The following is a 16,830-nucleotide window of genomic DNA, read 5'->3' as shown; positions in this document are numbered from 1 at the left end:
CAGGGGCATGTGGAGAGGAAAAATCTACTGATCTAGAGGAACTCATCCTTACCCTATCTCTCTCTAGCTTACGAGAATACTTGTCGTATTCGAGCCAATCGAATTCCGAAAGGCCCACGCATTCCTCACACCGATCTCCTAATTGACAGGTTTTACCCCGACAATTAGAACACACAGTATGTGGGTCGAGAGAGGCCTTTGGAAGACGCCTATTGCAATCCCTAGCATTACACTTACGAAATCTAGGGGCTTGTGAAGCGTCAGCCATTTTGAATTAGTCAAAGAAAGTCCAAAAAACAATCCAAGTCATCAACAATTAAATCTGTCCAATAAAGAGTTCAAGAGTTTAAGTTGAGGAAAAACACCTGCACTGCGAAAGCTCAAACCAAAATGAAGTACTTCACCAAATATGTTGAGAAAACTCCAGGTTATACAGCGAGTATTGATACGTCTTGTCGTCAAGGTCGACAGAGAAGAATTGAGGCTTGTTTACATGCATGTGTGGTATCTGGCAGATAGTTGGCGCTGGTGGTCACACTCGCAACCTTCATAGCGATAGCTCGCGAGTTTTTGTGTGTTTTTCTGTCGAGCCGCTGGAGCAGCAGCTATTATATATTCACCGGCTAAGTTAAATATTTAAAAAATAGCCTATCTAGAACCAGCTGAACATAGCTATTCTTCGAGAAAGAGTTGTCTCGGTTGATGTAAAGACGGAGGACAGAAAGGGAAAAACAAAAGATCTAGGGAGAGCAACACAGCTTGGATCACTGAAAAAGAAGTGGAAGAAAAGCCACCACTTAACTTCACTGGGATTAAGCATCATCAATTCATTGGGAACACTTTGGGTGGAGTCCAAAAGGCAGTGTTGAAGAAATATGTTTCATTTTGAAGGGAGAGCAACAAGCTTCACAAATCTCGAGATTACTAAGTTTCCCTTTCAATCCCTCATTTCCCATCCATAAAAAATTGGTCTGATTGTAGTTTTTCTCTATTTATTCCATTTCTTTAGCTGACCCTTGTTGACAGCTTACTGGCTCCTGTTGTTACAGAGTATTCACATCATCAAAACACCCCAAATTTATTGTGGCTGGATTACTTACAAGGGATAGGAATCGGCCTACTTTTGTTTCCAGTAACCTTATACTGCCACAAGTTTATCCTAAAATGTATTCAAGCTCATCAAAAAATCCAAAACTATTCTAATCCTTTAATCAGTACAATAGTCTAAATACCAAAGTTCTTATGAAGTTTGTGACAGGTTGAAGGGTAGGCGCTTCCCTTTTTTACCAAATGCCACTCACCAACTACTCTATTAGCAATTACACCATCGTTCATGTTAGTTACCAATTCACTTGGCTCTATCACTAACTCTTGTAGTCTCTAAACTTCTAGTCATAAATTTCTCAAAACAATTTGGCACCCCCTGAATCATACATGCTTTTAAAACCAAACAAACACCACATGCTTTTCAACTTCTTACAATTCTAAAACCAGATTACAGTAACTTATTTCAATTTACAATTAAATCAAAACAGAAGAGATAGGTGCACGTGGTGTGGAAGACTACGATTATATGAAGTTCTTGAGAGTAATAGTCACTTGTGTTCGCCCAGTAGTGCCATCTATCAGGTTTACTGAGCATCATGGGATGAGAGGATGGGAGAGAGGGCGTAATCAATTCTTTTTTTTTTCTTAAAGGTCAGGTAGCCGGTGGCTTCAATGAATAAAGCATAATGACTACCAGGTAAGATTCATTTAAATAATTTACAACAAAATCCAGTGTTCTGAACATAAATATCAATATTAATGCAATAATAAAATTCTTCAAACATATTCTCACGATTATAAAGTACAGAAGTGTACAGTACAGTACTTGAAAACATACCTTACGATGAAGCGATGACAGAACATGGAAAAACGTTGAGCGATGGTTATTCCATCGAAGAGACAGAACTCCCTCCTCCATCAGTTACAAAAGCTAACCAAGAATAGTCAACTCTTGAGATACAGTGCTTATTAGGGGCAGCAAAATTCTGGAAAGGAAATAAAACCATAAACAGTACAAACTAGAGAGGCACTCGGTAGAGGGCAGACCTCTGCCGCGGTAGTTTATTTCTCGACCTTTTGCTCGACTTAGACCTTTGACCTTAACATGTATTAATTGGCGTGGATTTTCATACACTCAAATATGAACCAAGTTTGAAGTCTTATTGACAACGATGTCCAAACTTATAGCTAATTATGTGAATTGAAAATTTTTGTTTGACCGTGACATGATCTTTGATCATGATCTTCCAAAATTTAACCATTTCCAGCTTTTTACATCTGCAAGTTTCATTACTCTACAATTAAAATTGTGGTCAGGAAGCTGTTCACAAACACACACACACAAACAGGGGAAAAAACATAACCTCCTTCCAATTTCATTGGCGGAGGTAATTATTTACTAATTTGAATGTACAATACATAACTCTGATTATAAAAGCAAGGGTAGCATGCTATGAAAGCAGGAATCGCTTAATTTTGAGAAAGATACAGTAAAACAAAAAAGTATGTTACTGTACAGTATTTAAACAAAGAAAAGAGGAATTACGGTAAAATGGATGTGGCATAGAAAATTCTTCTAAAACAAAATATTTAAATATTTAACTTAGCCGGTGAATATATAATAGCTGCAACTCTGTTGCTCGACAGACACATATATAAAAACTCGCCAGCGATCGCTATACAGGTTGCGGGTGTGCCCACCAGCGCCAACTGTCGGCCAGATACCACTCTCGATGTAAACAAAACCTCAATTTCTTCTCTGTCGACGTGTCGACAAGACGTACTTTACTCGCTGTTGAACCTGGAGTTTTTCCCATCATATTTGGTGAAGTACAGTGATACCTCGGTACTCGACCATAATCCGTTCGAGATCCGTGTTCGACCTCCGATTTGTTCGAGTACCGAATTTTTTTTCCCCATAAGAAATAATGGTATATATTCTATTCCGTTCCCAAGCACTCGAACAGGCCCAAAATATTAATAAAACGTGTACCTAAACAACAATAATTATCTAAATGTGTATGAAATTGGTCAGAAAATCCTATAAAACAATTTTAAACCATTTACTGTACTAAAATAAAACAATTTTAAACCATTTTCTGTACTGTAGTGAACATACCTTTGAGCAGCGGTTCGATGGCATACAGGGATGGATGTGGAGAGGATGGAAGGGGGAGGTTACTGCTTGGAAGGAGAGTCCCCTTCCATGATGTGGCGGGGTAGTTCTCCTTCAGGAGTTGTTTCTCTCTCCAATGAAAGGGTGGGCAGATCTATTTCAGGGGTTTCTTCTCTTCTTTGTCTCTTCTTTGGAGGAGAAACAGGCTTTGATGTAGCAGCTTTCTTTTCTTTTGTGAAAAACTGGTCTATTGTTAATTGTTTCTTCCTCCTCTGCAGTATTCTTCGAAAATGATACATGACACTATCATTAAACATATGCACTGCCCGGTTTGCTACTGCAATTTCTGGGTGGTATTTTTCAGCAAAAGCCTGCACATCTGCCCACTTGGAACAAATTTCATTGATGAGAGAACTTGGAACATCCTCCCTTACCTCATCCTCTTCTGAAGATTCCTGCTCCACAATCAGATCCTGCTGCTGTTGTTGTTGCAGGTGCAACAATTCCTCCACAGTCAACTCGGTAGAATGGCTTTCTACAAGCTCATCAATATCATCCTTGTCGACCTCAAGCCCCAAACTCCTGCCCATGACAACAATTTCCTCAACGACATCAGTGTCATCAGAAATTACAGGGGTAGCAGTGCTTGGACCCGCCTCTGGTTGGAAACCTTCAAACTCCCTCTCTGTGACACATGATGGCCACAGCTTACGCCAGGCAGAGTTCAATGTCCTATAGGTCACACCTCGCCAAGCTTGGTCAATCATGTTAACAGAGTTGAGGATGCTGAAGTGTTCCTTCCAGAATTCCTTTAGGGTCAACTTCGTGTCACTGGTCACTTCAAAACACTTTCTGAAAAGGGCCTTGGTATAGAGTTTTTTGAAGTTTGAAATGACCTGTTGGTCCATGGGCTGGAGTATGGGAGTAGTATTGGGGGGCAAGAATTTGATTTTGATAAAGCTGTATTCTTCTTTCAAGTCATCCTCGAGACCTGGAGGATGTGCAGGAGCATTGTCCATAACCAGAAGACATTTCATTGGCAAGCTCTTTTCAATGAGGTAAGCCTTAACCTGGGGGGCAAACACTTCGTTTATCCACTCAGTAAAGAATTGTCTTGTGACCCAAGATTTAGTGTTCGAGCGCCACATAACTGGTAGTGCACTTTTACAAATATTATTTCGTTTGAACACCCGGGGGTTGTCCGAGTGGTACACTAACAAGGGTTTGATCTTGCAATCGCCACTTGCATTTGCACACAGCAACAATGTTAGCCTATCTTTCATTGGCTTGTGACCTGGCATCTTCGTCTCGTCCTTGGTAATGTACGTATTGGCTGGCATTTTCTTCCAAAATAACCCAGTCTCATCACAATTAAAGACTTGTTGTGCGATCAAATTTTGTTCATTTATGTACCGATCGAATTCCCCCACGTATTTATCGGCTGCAATTTGATCCGAACTAGCTGCCTCCCCATGCCTAGTAACACGATGAATACCTGTTCTATTACGAAACTTTTCAAACCAACCCCTGCTCGCTTTAAATGTAAATGAATCACTTTCACTGGTACTCGGACTTTTCTTCACTAATTCTTCATAGATATGCAACGCTTTTTCACAAATGAACGCTTCACTAACACTTTCCCCGGCCAACTGTTTTTCTTTAATAAATATTAAAAGCAACTTTTCCATCTCCTCAATCACTTGTGGCCTTTGCTTAGTTACCGCCGTAACTCCCGTTGCAACATTCGCCTTCTTAATCATTTCTTTATGCTTTAAAAACGTAGAAATGGTCGACTTCGCCATTCCGTATTCTACCGCTAAATCGGACACTCGTACACCATTCTCATATTTCGCTATAATTTCCTTCTTCAACTCGATCGTTGTTCGCACTGTTTTCCTCTTCTCCTTCCCCTTAACACTCATTACTTTCTTGGGACTCATTATGAAAGCTAAAAAAGCAATTAAAAGCACTGAAAATCACTAAATCACAACGAATGCTGATCGCGCGTTGTCTGAGTGACGCTCTCGAGAGAACTGATGCTTCCCGAACAAGCGAGAGTGGCCGAGATGGCGCGATCATCACAAAGCCCATGCGGTCGTCACGTGTTCGGCTGGTCGAGTACCGAATTTTTGGTCGAGCACCGCAGCAAAAATTTCTCGAAAATTTTGGTCGAACTCCGAATTGTTCGAGTATAGAGTCGTTCGACTACCGAGGTATCACTGTACTTTAATTTGGTTTGAGCTTTCGCAGTACAGGTGTTTTTCTTCAAATAAATCCTTGAACTCTTTTTTGAATCGGATTAATTGTTGATGACTTAGATCATTTTTTGGAATTTTCCCTTGACTAATTCAAAATGGCTGACCTTTCTCAAGTTCCCAAGTTCAGAAAATGTAATGCTAGGGACTGTCATAGGCGTCTTCCAAAGGCTTCTCTCGACCCTCACACTGTTTGTTCCAATTGTCGGGGTAAAACCTGTCAATTGGAAGATCGGTGTGAGGAATGCGTGGGCCTTTCGGAATTCGATTTTATCAAATTTGATAAATATACACGCAGACTAGAGAGAGATAGGGTAAGGAGAAGTTCTTCTAGGTCGGTAGATTTTTCCTCTCCACATGCCCCTGAACCTAATCCTTCCCCTGTAGTGGTTGTTCCTAACCCCCCTCCTAGCACTCAGGAACCGTCTATGCAAGACATGATGCGTGCTATTCATGCCTTGGGGGAGAGAGTTGAGGCCTTAGCAAGTGACCGAAATTAACTCATGGCGGACGTAAAGGAACTCAAGTGCCAAAGTGCCACGGCGGAAAGTGTTAAAGTGCCTAGTGTTTCTCAAAGTGTTGTGAACAGTGTTGCGCTCGAGGGTTCGTCTGTTCGTGCCTGTCGTCCACCTAGTCCGGGACCTCTTGCAAGCTCCCAAGCCCAGGGGAGAAGCAATGTCGTACGACTCATGGGTTCGAGAGGCCTTGATCAGCGAACAGACGTTCCCTCTATGGTATCAAGCGTATCTCTCCAAGATCGCCCCTACCAACGTAAGACGAGAGAGCCCATTTTTACCTCGTCGTCCGAAGGTGTTTCTCGTAAGAAACCTTGGACCAAGGTCTCCAGACCTTTAAAGCGTAAGTCGGTCCCTTCAGGACAAGTCCAACGTCCCGGTTGTAGCCACTGGGACAGTTCGGACCCGTTGCCGTCATCTGATGACTGCTCGCCGCCTAAGAGAGGCAAAGTTGTGCCGTCTCATTCGCTAACCCCGTCTGTTACCGCACCTGCTTCCGTAGACCCTCAATGGGAGTTACTGCAAGACATGCAGTCCAAGCTTGCGTCCTTGATGGAGGACTACAATGCTGAGAAGGTTGCCGTTGAACCTACTGGCCATCAGCCATCCAAGCGGTCTGTTGTGCGTCCTGTTGACGTTGATGTAGCTTTCTCGCGTCAACCAGTAGGGGTAGTACCTCCACCGATGCGACCCAGTGTGGATTTCCAGCCGCACGTTGACGTTAGGCAACGCAGTGATGTGATTGGTGACGTTCAGGACGTTCATCATCCATCAGAGTTGACTTGTTTTGACGCGGTGCGTCAACCTCCGCAACCCGGTATGGTGTTGACTGCACAACCCAGATGGTCTAAACAGTCTCGGGTGGACTCTGTGCGTCCTCGCGCACCTGTTGTTGTTGACAGTTCCCAGACTGTTCAGCAGTTCCAGGACGCTGCGTCCGGCTCCGTCACGTATGCACCAGTGCGACCGGACTCTGCGAGTCAAACGTTGCCTACACCTTTGCCGTTTTCTCATCAGTTATCGGATGAGGAACTGTCAGATGAGGACGTTGCTGAACCACACCCTGATGATCAACCTTCAGAACTAGATGAGCCTAAAGCAGTTCAACCATCCTTGGACTTTAGAAAAGTCATGGCTGTTTTTAAAGAGTTGTTCCCTGATCACTTTATTTCTGTGGCTCCTCGTTCGCCGCCGTCAGAGTTTGTCTTAGGCGTTCCCACTACCATGCCTGCCTTTACTAAACTCGTTCTCTCTCGCTCATCCAAGAGAGCTTTACGGCTGTTAGGCGATTGGTTAGAGACCAAGAGGAGTTTAGGGAAGACAGCATTTGCCTTCCCCCCATCTAAACTCTCGTCTAGATCGAGCGTCTGGTATGCCACGGGAGAAGTTCTCGGCTTGGGAGTTCCTGCCTCTGCCCAGGGAGACTTCTCAAGTCTTGTAGACTCTCCCCGCCGCCTTGCCATGAGACGCTCGAAGATTTGTTGGTCACCCTCGGACCTGGACCACCTTCTTAAAGGCATTTTTAGGGCTTTCGAAGTCTTTAACTTCCTGGACTGGTGTTTAGGAGCCCTGAGTAGGAAAATCTCTTCTGCAGATAAGGATGTTTCCTTACTCATTATGTCCTGCATGGACAAGGCCGTCCGTGATGGGTCCAACGAACTTGCCGCTTCATTCACGTCCGGAGTCCTGAAGAAACGAGAGTCTCTGTGCTCTTTCCTGACTGCTGGAGTGACGCCATGCCAAAGATCTGAGCTACTCTTTGCGCCCTTGTCTAAGTGCCTGTTTCCTGAAGTCTTGGTTAAGGAAATTGCCTTGTCTTTAGTGCAGAAGGACACCCACGATCTAGTTGCGTCCTCGGCTCGCAAAGCTCCCCCTTTGCCTGCCTTGTCTGCTAGACCTAGGATAGACACTCCAGCGTCTCGGTTTATCCCGTCCTTTCGTGGCAGAGGCTCCAGCAGGGGAGGTGCTCGTGCCGAAGGGAAGAGAGGGAAGAGAAAAGGATCCAAGTCCTCTAAGGGCAGAGTCTGACTGCCCGCAACTTCAGACAGCAGTAGGTGCCAGACTCAAGAACTTCTGGCAAGCCTGGGAGAAGAGAGGCGCAGATCAACAATCTGTGAGGTTGCTCAGATAGAGGTACAAAATCCCTTTTGTACGCAAACCTCCTCTAGCGACGTCCCCCATCGATCTCTCTCCCAGGTACCGAGAGGAAGAAAAGAGACAAGCCCTGAAACTGGAAGTGTCTCTTTTGCTAGAGAAGGGAGCGGTGGTCAAAGTCTCGGACCTTCAATCACTGGGGTTTTACAACCGTCTCTTCCTAGTATCAAAGAAGACAGGAGGTTGGAGACCGGTGCTAGACGTCAGTGCTCTGAATGTCTTTGTCACAAAGACGAAGTTTACCATGGAGACCACAAAGTCAGTCCTAGCAGCGGTCAGAAAGGAAGACTGGATGGTCTCTCTAGACCTAAGGGATGCCTACTTCCACATCCCCATTCACTCAGACTCCCAACCTTTTCTGAGATTCGTCTTCGACGATGTGGTGTACCAGTTTCGGGCCCTGTGCTTTGGCCTAAGCACAGCTCCTCTTGTGTTTACGAGGCTTATGAGGAATGTGGCAAAATTCCTCCACTTATCGGACATCCGAGCCTCCCTTTATTTGGACGACTGGCTTCTCAGAGCCTCTTCCAGTCATCGCTGTCTGAAGGATCTCAATTGGACTCTAGATCTGACCAAGGAATTGGGACTCCTAGTCAACTTGGAAAAGTCACAGCTGGTCCCATCCCAAACTATTCTGTATTTAGGGATGGAGATTCACAGTCAAGTTTTTCGGGCTTTTCCGTCGGCCCCCAGAATAGATCAAGCCCTGCTCTCCATCCAGAAGATGCTGAAGAGAGAATGGTGCTCAGTCAGGCTGTGGATGAGTCTGGTAGGAACGCTGTCATCCCTGGAGCAATTTGTCTCACTAGGAAGGCTACACCTCCGTCCTCTTCAATTCCATCTGGCTTTTCACTGGAAAAAGGACAAGACGCTAGAAGCGGTCTCGATCCCGATTTCCGAAAAGATAAAGTCTTGTCTGACTTGGTGGAAGGACAATATCAGCCTACGAGAGGGTCTTCCCCTGGCAGTTCAGATACCCAACCACGTTCTCTTCTCGGAGGCATCGGACTTGGGCTGGGGCGCGACGCTGGACGGTCGGGAATGCTCAGGTCTGTGGAACTCGAGTCAGAGGAGCATGCATATCAACAGCAAGGAGCTTTTGGCGGTTCATCTGGCCTTGATAAGCTTCGAGAATCTCCTTCGAGGCAAGGTGGTGGAGGTAAACTCGGACAACACCACGGCCTTGGCGTACATTTCCAAACAGGGAGGTACCCACTCACTGACTTTGTACGAGATCGCAAGGGACCTGCTCATTTGGTCAAAAGATCGAGGCATCTCCCTAGTAACGAGGTTCATCCAGGGCGACTTGAACGTCCTAGCAGATTGTCTCAGTCGGAAAGGTCAAGTAATTCCAACCGAATGGACCCTCCACAAGGATGTGTGCAAGAGACTTTGGGCGACTTGGGGTCAACCCACCATAGATCTCTTTGCAACCTCGCTGACCAAGAGGCTTCCAATCTATTGCTCTCCAGTCCCGGACCCAGCAGCAATACATATAGATGCCTTCCTCCTAGATTGGTCACATCTAGATCTTTACGCATTCCCACCATTCAAGATTGTCAACAAGGTACTGCAGAAATTCGCCTCTCACGAAGGGACAAGGTTGACGTTAGTCGCTCCCCTCTGGCCCGCGAGAGAATGGTTCACCGAGGTACTTCGATGGCTAGTAGACGTTCCCAGAAGTCTTCCTCTAAGAGTAGACCTTCTACGTCAGCCACACGTAAAGAAGGTACACCAAAGCCTCCACGCTCTTCGTCTGACTGCCTTCAGACTATCGAAAGACTCTCAAGAGCTAGAGGCTTTTCGAAGGAGGCAGCCAGTGCGATTGCTAGAGCAAGGAGAGCGTCTACCATTAGAGTCTACCAATCGAAGTGGGAAGTCTTCCGAGACTGGTGCAAGTCAGTTTCCGTATCCTCGACCAGTACCTCTGTAGCCCAAATAGCTGATTTTCTCTTATACCTGAGAAAAGTACGATCCCTTTCAGCTCCTACTATCAAGGGCTACAGAAGCATGTTGGCCTCGGTCTTCCGGCATAGAGGCTTAGATCTTTCCAACAATAAAGATCTGCAAGACCTCCTTAAGTCTTTCGAGACCTCTAAGGAGCGTCGTTTGGCTACTCCTGGGTGGAATTTAGACGTGGTCCTAAGATTCCTCATGTCAGACAGGTTTGAGCCTTTACAGTCAGCCTCCCTGAAAGATCTCACTCTTAAGACTCTTTTCCTGGTATGCTTAGCCTCGGCTAAAAGAGTCAGTGAGCTTCATGCCTTCAGCAAGAACATCGGGTTTTCGTCAGAAAAAGCTACTTGTTCTCTGCAGCTTGGTTTCCTAGCCAAAAATGAGCTACCTTCTCGTCCTTGGCCTAAATCTTTCGATATTCCTAGCTTATCGGAGATCGTAGGCAATGAACTAGAAAGACTCTTATGCCCTGTTAGAGCTCTTAAGTTCTACTTAGCTCGTACTAAACCTTTACGAGGCCAATCTGAAGCGTTATGGTGTTCGGTTAAGAAACCATCCTTGCCTATGTCAAAGAATGCTTTGTCATATTTTATCAGATTGTTAATACGAGAAGCTCATTCACACTTGAGTGAGGAAGACTGATCTTTGCTTAAGGTTAAGACGCACGAGGTTAGAGCTGTAGCAACTTCCGTGGCCTTTAAGCAAAATAGATCTCTGCAAAGTATCATGGACGCAACCTATTGGAGAAGCAAGTCAGTGTTCGCGTCATTTTACTTGAAAGATGTCCAGTCTCTTTACGAGAACTGCTACACACTGGGACCATTCGTAGCAGCGAGTGCAGTAGTGGGTGAGGGCTCAACCACTACAATTCCCTAATTCCATATCCTTTTAATCTGTCTCTTGAAATGTTTTAATGTTGTTTTTATGGGTTGTCCGGAAGGCTAAGAAGCCTTTCGCATCCTGGTTGATTTGGCGAGTGGTCAAAGTCATTTCTTGAGAGCGCCCAGATTAGGGGTTTGATGAGGTCCTGTTGTATGGGTTGCAGCCCTTGATACTTCAGCTCCTGGGGGTCTGTCAGCATCCTAAGAGGATCGCTGGGTTCCGTAAGGAAGACGTACTTACAAGGCAGAGTAATCGTCTAAATCGACTTCCTTACCAGGTACCTATTTATTTTGGTTTTGTTATATTGATAACTGTCAAAATGAAATAAAAAACTCTTAGCTTTTACGATGTAAACATATTTAACTCTGGTCTCTACCCACCTCCTTGGGTGTGAATCAGCTATTATATATTCACCGGCTAAGTTAAATATTTAAAAATTATATTTTAATTATAAAATAAATTTTTGAATATACTTACCCGGTGAATATATAAATTAAACGACCCTCCCTTCCTCCCCAATAGAGACGCAGTGGGATGAGAAGAAATTGAGGTTTTGTTCACATCGAGAGTGGTATCTGGCCGACAGTTGGCGCTGGTGGGCACACCCGCAACCTGTATAGCGATCGCTGGCGAGTTTTTATGTATGTGTCTGTCGAGCAACAGAGTTGCAGCTATTATATATTCACCGGGTAAGTATATTCAAAAATTTATTTTATAATTAAAATATCATAATTCACATACAAACAACAGCCTAATCTGAAATACAGTAACAACAAACTCCAGGACTTATCCTAGAAGAAACTCCTGCTTTCCACCAGATTTTAGTGTGATTGATCTCAGCGGATTTTCCCAAAAAACCCTTCTCCTGGAGACAACACTATGAAATAAGACCAATGCCAACCTGTTTAGCAGAAAAGCACTTGAAACAAGTTTAAACTTTGAAAGTTCCACCGATTTAACTATACAGTACCAAATTAGGAATATCATTCCACATACTGGTCATTGCTGGAATAAAACTTCTAGAATAATGTATAGAACAGAGCCTCGATATGAAGGCATGACTGTTAGAATTAACTGCACAACTGGTACTATGTACTGGATGGTATAGATATAAAGTACTGTACAGTAGTCTGGGAAGATCTGAATGCAAAGGATGTTCAGGATTATGAAAAATCTTATGCAACATGCACATAAAACTAATTGAATGCCAGTACCAGAGATTAATAACAAGATCAGAGATAATGAATTTAATAGACTGAAAGATTTTGTTCAACAAATTAAGATGAGTCAGCAGCTAAAGACTAGACAGGAGAATAATGGTCAAAACATGGTAAAACTTAGGAATTTAAATATTTTCTCATGATAGAGTGATCCTGGAAAATTTCAAAAGACTTTCACATTATGCCAATTATCTGTGCAACTGAAGAAGAGCCAGACCAAATGTGTTCCTCAAAAGTAAATTTACAATCAAGAATCACACCTAAAATTTTAAATGTGTTGTATACAGTTAAAATGTTAAGATCTAGATGTTGAAGAGCCACTGTCATTGACCTACTGTACTTACAATCATGCTTTGATGTTTGTAAGGGTTCAACTTCATTTCCCCTAATTTGCACAATACAGTACAGTATACCAATCTAAGATAGATCTCTACTCTGTGTGCATCACTTATGCATGATGAGCCTGAGCTTTGCATGTTGATAAACTGGGCTTAGGACAGGGAATATTTCTTAGCTACATCATGAAGTAATGGATTCACTGTTCTAGCCTTAACAATAAAGTCCTAGGGGACCACACAACACCTCCGTTAAAATAGATTTTTGTTTTGTCAAAACCTCTTTATTTTGCCATATCCTTATGAAGCATTCAAGTTAAATATCTTTTCAATTATATAACATTTACCAGTACTGTAGCTTATGAGGAATGTTTTTCCAAACATTTTGTAACACAATGATATAATGAAATTCCTTTAGCTGGGGTAACTTTAGCAAAATTTTCTATCCCTAGCCACACCAATCATTATTACAATTACCATTAATACATGAGGAATTGAGTTTTCCACAATCATTTTAAGAATTATGTTATATCATTATTAGTATTTTAAGTAAAATTATAACTATGCTGTCAGTGAAGTGACTCATTGTGAAATTTTTTTTATTACAGTATTTAGGAGAAAATGCCATATTTAGGGATATAGAGACTCTCAAAACAGTAAATGCTTAGGTTCTGGCTATTTCAGATTAAAAACTAATGGGGGACCACAATGAAAAATGACAAATTCGAAGATAATTTGTATTTTTCCTAACCATACAAACCTTAGCTATTTACAAAGGGTATTACTTTTAGCGTAGCTGAAATGGCGAGCCATTAGAATTTAACGAGGGTGTATTACCCCCCGCGCTAGTTAGCGGGGGGGGTAGGGGAGTGGTAGCTAGCTACCCCTCCTCCCCCTCACACACAGGTGAATACTCACTTTCACTTAGAGGTAGGACTTGTCTTGGGGGACAGGGCTGGCGGGCAAATATGTGTAAATAGCTAAGGTTTGTATGGTTAGGAAAAATACAAATTATCTTCGAATTTGTCATTTGTTCCGTAACCGAAATACAAACCACGCTATTTACAAAGGGTGACTTATCCCTTAGGAAGGGTGGAAAGTCCCCAGCCATACTGGCTTTGGCTTTACCCGGGGACTCAGAATCCGAGTGAGTCGCACTCGAGAAAAGGAGTCCCTGCACCTCACAAGTTCCTTGCACCGCAAGGAACCATGTGGCCTACGTAAGCTTGTGTGTGAAGGAAGAAGTGTGACCCGTCTTAGGCAGTTGACCTGGAGTTCCAGAAGGAACTCTGGGTTAAGACGTTCCCAATACCACCTCGTCAGGGTATGGGGGACGCGACAGTATTGACTCAATACTCGGAACACAAGGAAGCATGGTTTACCTGCAGAGGTTCGAGGTCAGCTATGCAGAGACCAGGATGCTGCTTCCCCGTAGAGGGGATGATGAAGAAAGAAGTAAGGGCCAGACATACTTCTTTCGTTCATGCAGACTAAAACCTGATAACAATGCCCTCAACCTTCTGCTACCTGTCCAAAAAGGAGCCTGAGGTTAGACCAGCTGTTGTGTAGCCACCACAGAGCGATAGAAAACGTATCGAGACTCCTGTGGGTCACGCCCTGCAGGAAGCGGGCTGCGAAGGTCATCAGACGCTTCCAGACTCCAGCTTGTAGCACCTGCGTCACAGAGTAGTATTACTCGAAGGCGAGGGACGTTGCGATGTATCCAACATCGTGCTGTAGGGCGACGTGACGGGGGAGGGTCTGAAGACAGGTCGAGATGACTGTCCTTGAGTCCGGGCTGAAGAGGTATACTGGTGACTCTCCCCCCATGTCCTCCTTGTGTTCCCAAATCGGCTGCAACTGAGGCCAAACTGCAGCTGTTCCCAGCGCTAACCTCTCGATTCCTGTACTGGCAAGAAAGAGAAGGTCTTGGGACATCAGACACAGAATGGAGACTCAAAATCTTGAATGAATCGGACCGAAGGGTCGGGACCCTCAGATTCTGAGTCTAGCCAACAACTCAGGAGCGAGCCTGAATGTTGCCTTCCCCTCTTCCTTAGAAAGGGGGGGAGTAGTAAGAGACCAAGAAGATTGCTCACACACTGGCCGTGGCCAGAGTGAGCAGAAGACCCAGGGCGGAATACAATCCGAGGCCTGTCGTAAAAGGGTCTTGAGAAGATCTCTTAAAGGACTAAAAGTCCGAGCCATGCTCCAAGTTGGAGGTCTTCCTCCGACTAGGGCAGGGACGATCGTAGCTTCGCATGAGCGAGGATAGATCCAGCGGGCAGGAAAAAGTTATTCCTTTAAGCCTGAAGGTCAGGGAAAGGCTGAGCGACAGGCTTCATTGCCAAGAGCGGAAAGGAGTTTCCTCCCGCCGAAAGGCAATAAGACCGTTATTGCTGGAGAAGAGGCCTCACGGGAAGAAGTATATCTCCCACGGCACCAACCACCTTAGACTCTTCACTTTGCCTGGGAGACCCCTGTGGATGACTATCGCAGATGACGCGACCTCCGTACCGCGACTGTAGCGGGTTGTCTCTTCTAGAGGAGGAAGCGTAGTGTCTCCAGGCATGAAGCCGAAGCGACGCCCCGGTTCGGGAGAGATGTCGCAGTGTGGTTGCTTGAGTAGTCTGCGCCGTGGGAGAAGCTCTCCCGGGAGTTCCGTCAGGGGAAGCAGAGGGTCCAGAAACCGTTCTGCACATAGTCCCAGTGGAGCTCTCCCATTGAAAGGTTGACAGACAACCTGGTTTTGTTGAGACCCATTGTCCGCAGACAAAAAGGAGGGAAGACGCAGGCGTCGAAGTTGTCCCACCATCACCGGAATGCATCTTGCCAGAGTCTCGGGGTCTGAGACTGGGGGGAAAACTAGCGGAAGCTTGAGGTTCCAAGCTGTCGCGATCAGGTCCCCCAGACCAGCACTTGCTGGTTACCCAAGGTCAAAGACCCCTAGGTACACTCTCTCTATGAGGCTCTGCTCGGATAGTCTGAGAGAAACATTCCCCTGCCTGGAATGAGAGAGCCGATGGTGGAATTGAGAGAATCTCAATCATCCCGATATCTCTACTGCAAGATGTGAAGGTGTGAAAATGCGTCCCCTGCTGGTTAGCATGAAGTCGACACGCAACGGGGCGACTTGGCAGGAGCGGTAGGATCTGAAGAGGGGCCAGACTAAGGCCCTTAAGCCTGCCTGAATGATGGAGAGGTATCCTTCAGGTCTTGACCATAGGCCTGGACCGGAACATGCCCCCCCCCCCCTTTCCTTTGACGAGTCCGAGAACCGCATCAAGAATGTGGGGAAAGGACGAGAATATCCACTACCATCAAGAGGCTCCATAGGTCAACACCCATTGCAGGTTTAATAGTTCCGCTGGTCCCATAGGGCCAGGGAGTCCGGTTAAACATTGCCTGAAGCCACCGGAACTTGGATCGCCCCACATGGAACTTATCCTGAGGCGACCGTTCGGACTATAAACGGGTCAATGAGGAAAGAAGAACTAGGAAACGTTCCAAGGTAGGGCTGAAAACTCTGCTTGACTGAGAACAGGTACTGCGACTCTCCTCAGTCTTGCCACGGTGAACCGAAAGGAAGGCTCGGAGGATGTGGTAACAGAATCTGGCGTCCCCAGGTGGTCACCCATCCAAGTACCGACGTTGCTTAACCTCGCTGGACGGACGAGAAGCGGGGTTTCCAACGTGGTAAGGCGGTTGACTCAATATCATGGCCAGATACTCCAGATGTTGAGGCAGAGGAAGAGAAGGCTCCAAGCAAAATACCATGAGCCCACACTCATGGTCAGCATTCGGAAGCTTTTCCCGGCGCTGAATCAGGTCGAAACCCGAGCCTACCGGAGTTGACCAGCCCTCCAAACAGCAGAGGAGGCGGAAGTCTGCACCTGAGCGGCCAAGAGGAAGGCAGGGAGAGTTCTCTGGGGAAACAAACCTGCTATGCCACGGCGGGATAGCCACACTGCATCATAAGCAGGAATACTTGCAGTTTAGGCTGAATTCGACGAGCACCCTGGAAGATGGATGGAATGGAAACTGAAAGTACCCGTCCTTCCGATCCAGGGTTAAAGGAGTCCTGTCGCCTCGTTACCAGTCTGATCGATTCTGCTGGTCTACGCTGGCCGAAGTTTGTTCGACAAACTTGATCAGGGCTGAGAGGTCGACTATGGACGTCCCCTCTCAGATCCTTCCTTACAAGAAAGGATCGACTGAGGGGGCCGGGGGTGAAGCCGTCGATGATCCTAAGGAAGACCTTCGCCTAAGGTATGGATCATTCTGCCCAACCGGGCAACTCTGCTGATGCTATGGCATAGAGGTTCAGAGACACTGAATTCGCTGACAGAG

General features: G+C 45.4%; 1 protein-coding gene across 4 annotated transcripts in view; it reads right to left on the bottom strand.

Moving 5' to 3' along the window:
* Positions 1-16,830, bottom strand: part of LOC137657596 (transcription activator GAGA-like) — a 75,539-nt gene that overhangs the window by 52,774 nt on the left and 5,935 nt on the right. For all 4 annotated transcript variants that reach the window (XM_068391948.1, XM_068391949.1, XM_068391950.1 and 1 more), the window contains exon 2: positions 1,886-2,033. In XM_068391948.1, coding sequence (XP_068248049.1) covers positions 1,886-1,966 — 81 coding nt within the window. In that variant the 5' untranslated portion in view covers positions 1,967-2,033. The remainder of the gene's footprint in view (positions 1-1,885; positions 2,034-16,830) is intronic.

This window comes from Palaemon carinicauda, chromosome 18 (genome assembly GCF_036898095.1).
Source record: "Palaemon carinicauda isolate YSFRI2023 chromosome 18, ASM3689809v2, whole genome shotgun sequence".
Classification (NCBI taxonomy): Eukaryota; Metazoa; Arthropoda; class Malacostraca; order Decapoda; family Palaemonidae; genus Palaemon; species Palaemon carinicauda.
This window is presented reverse-complemented; position numbering and strand designations above follow the sequence as displayed.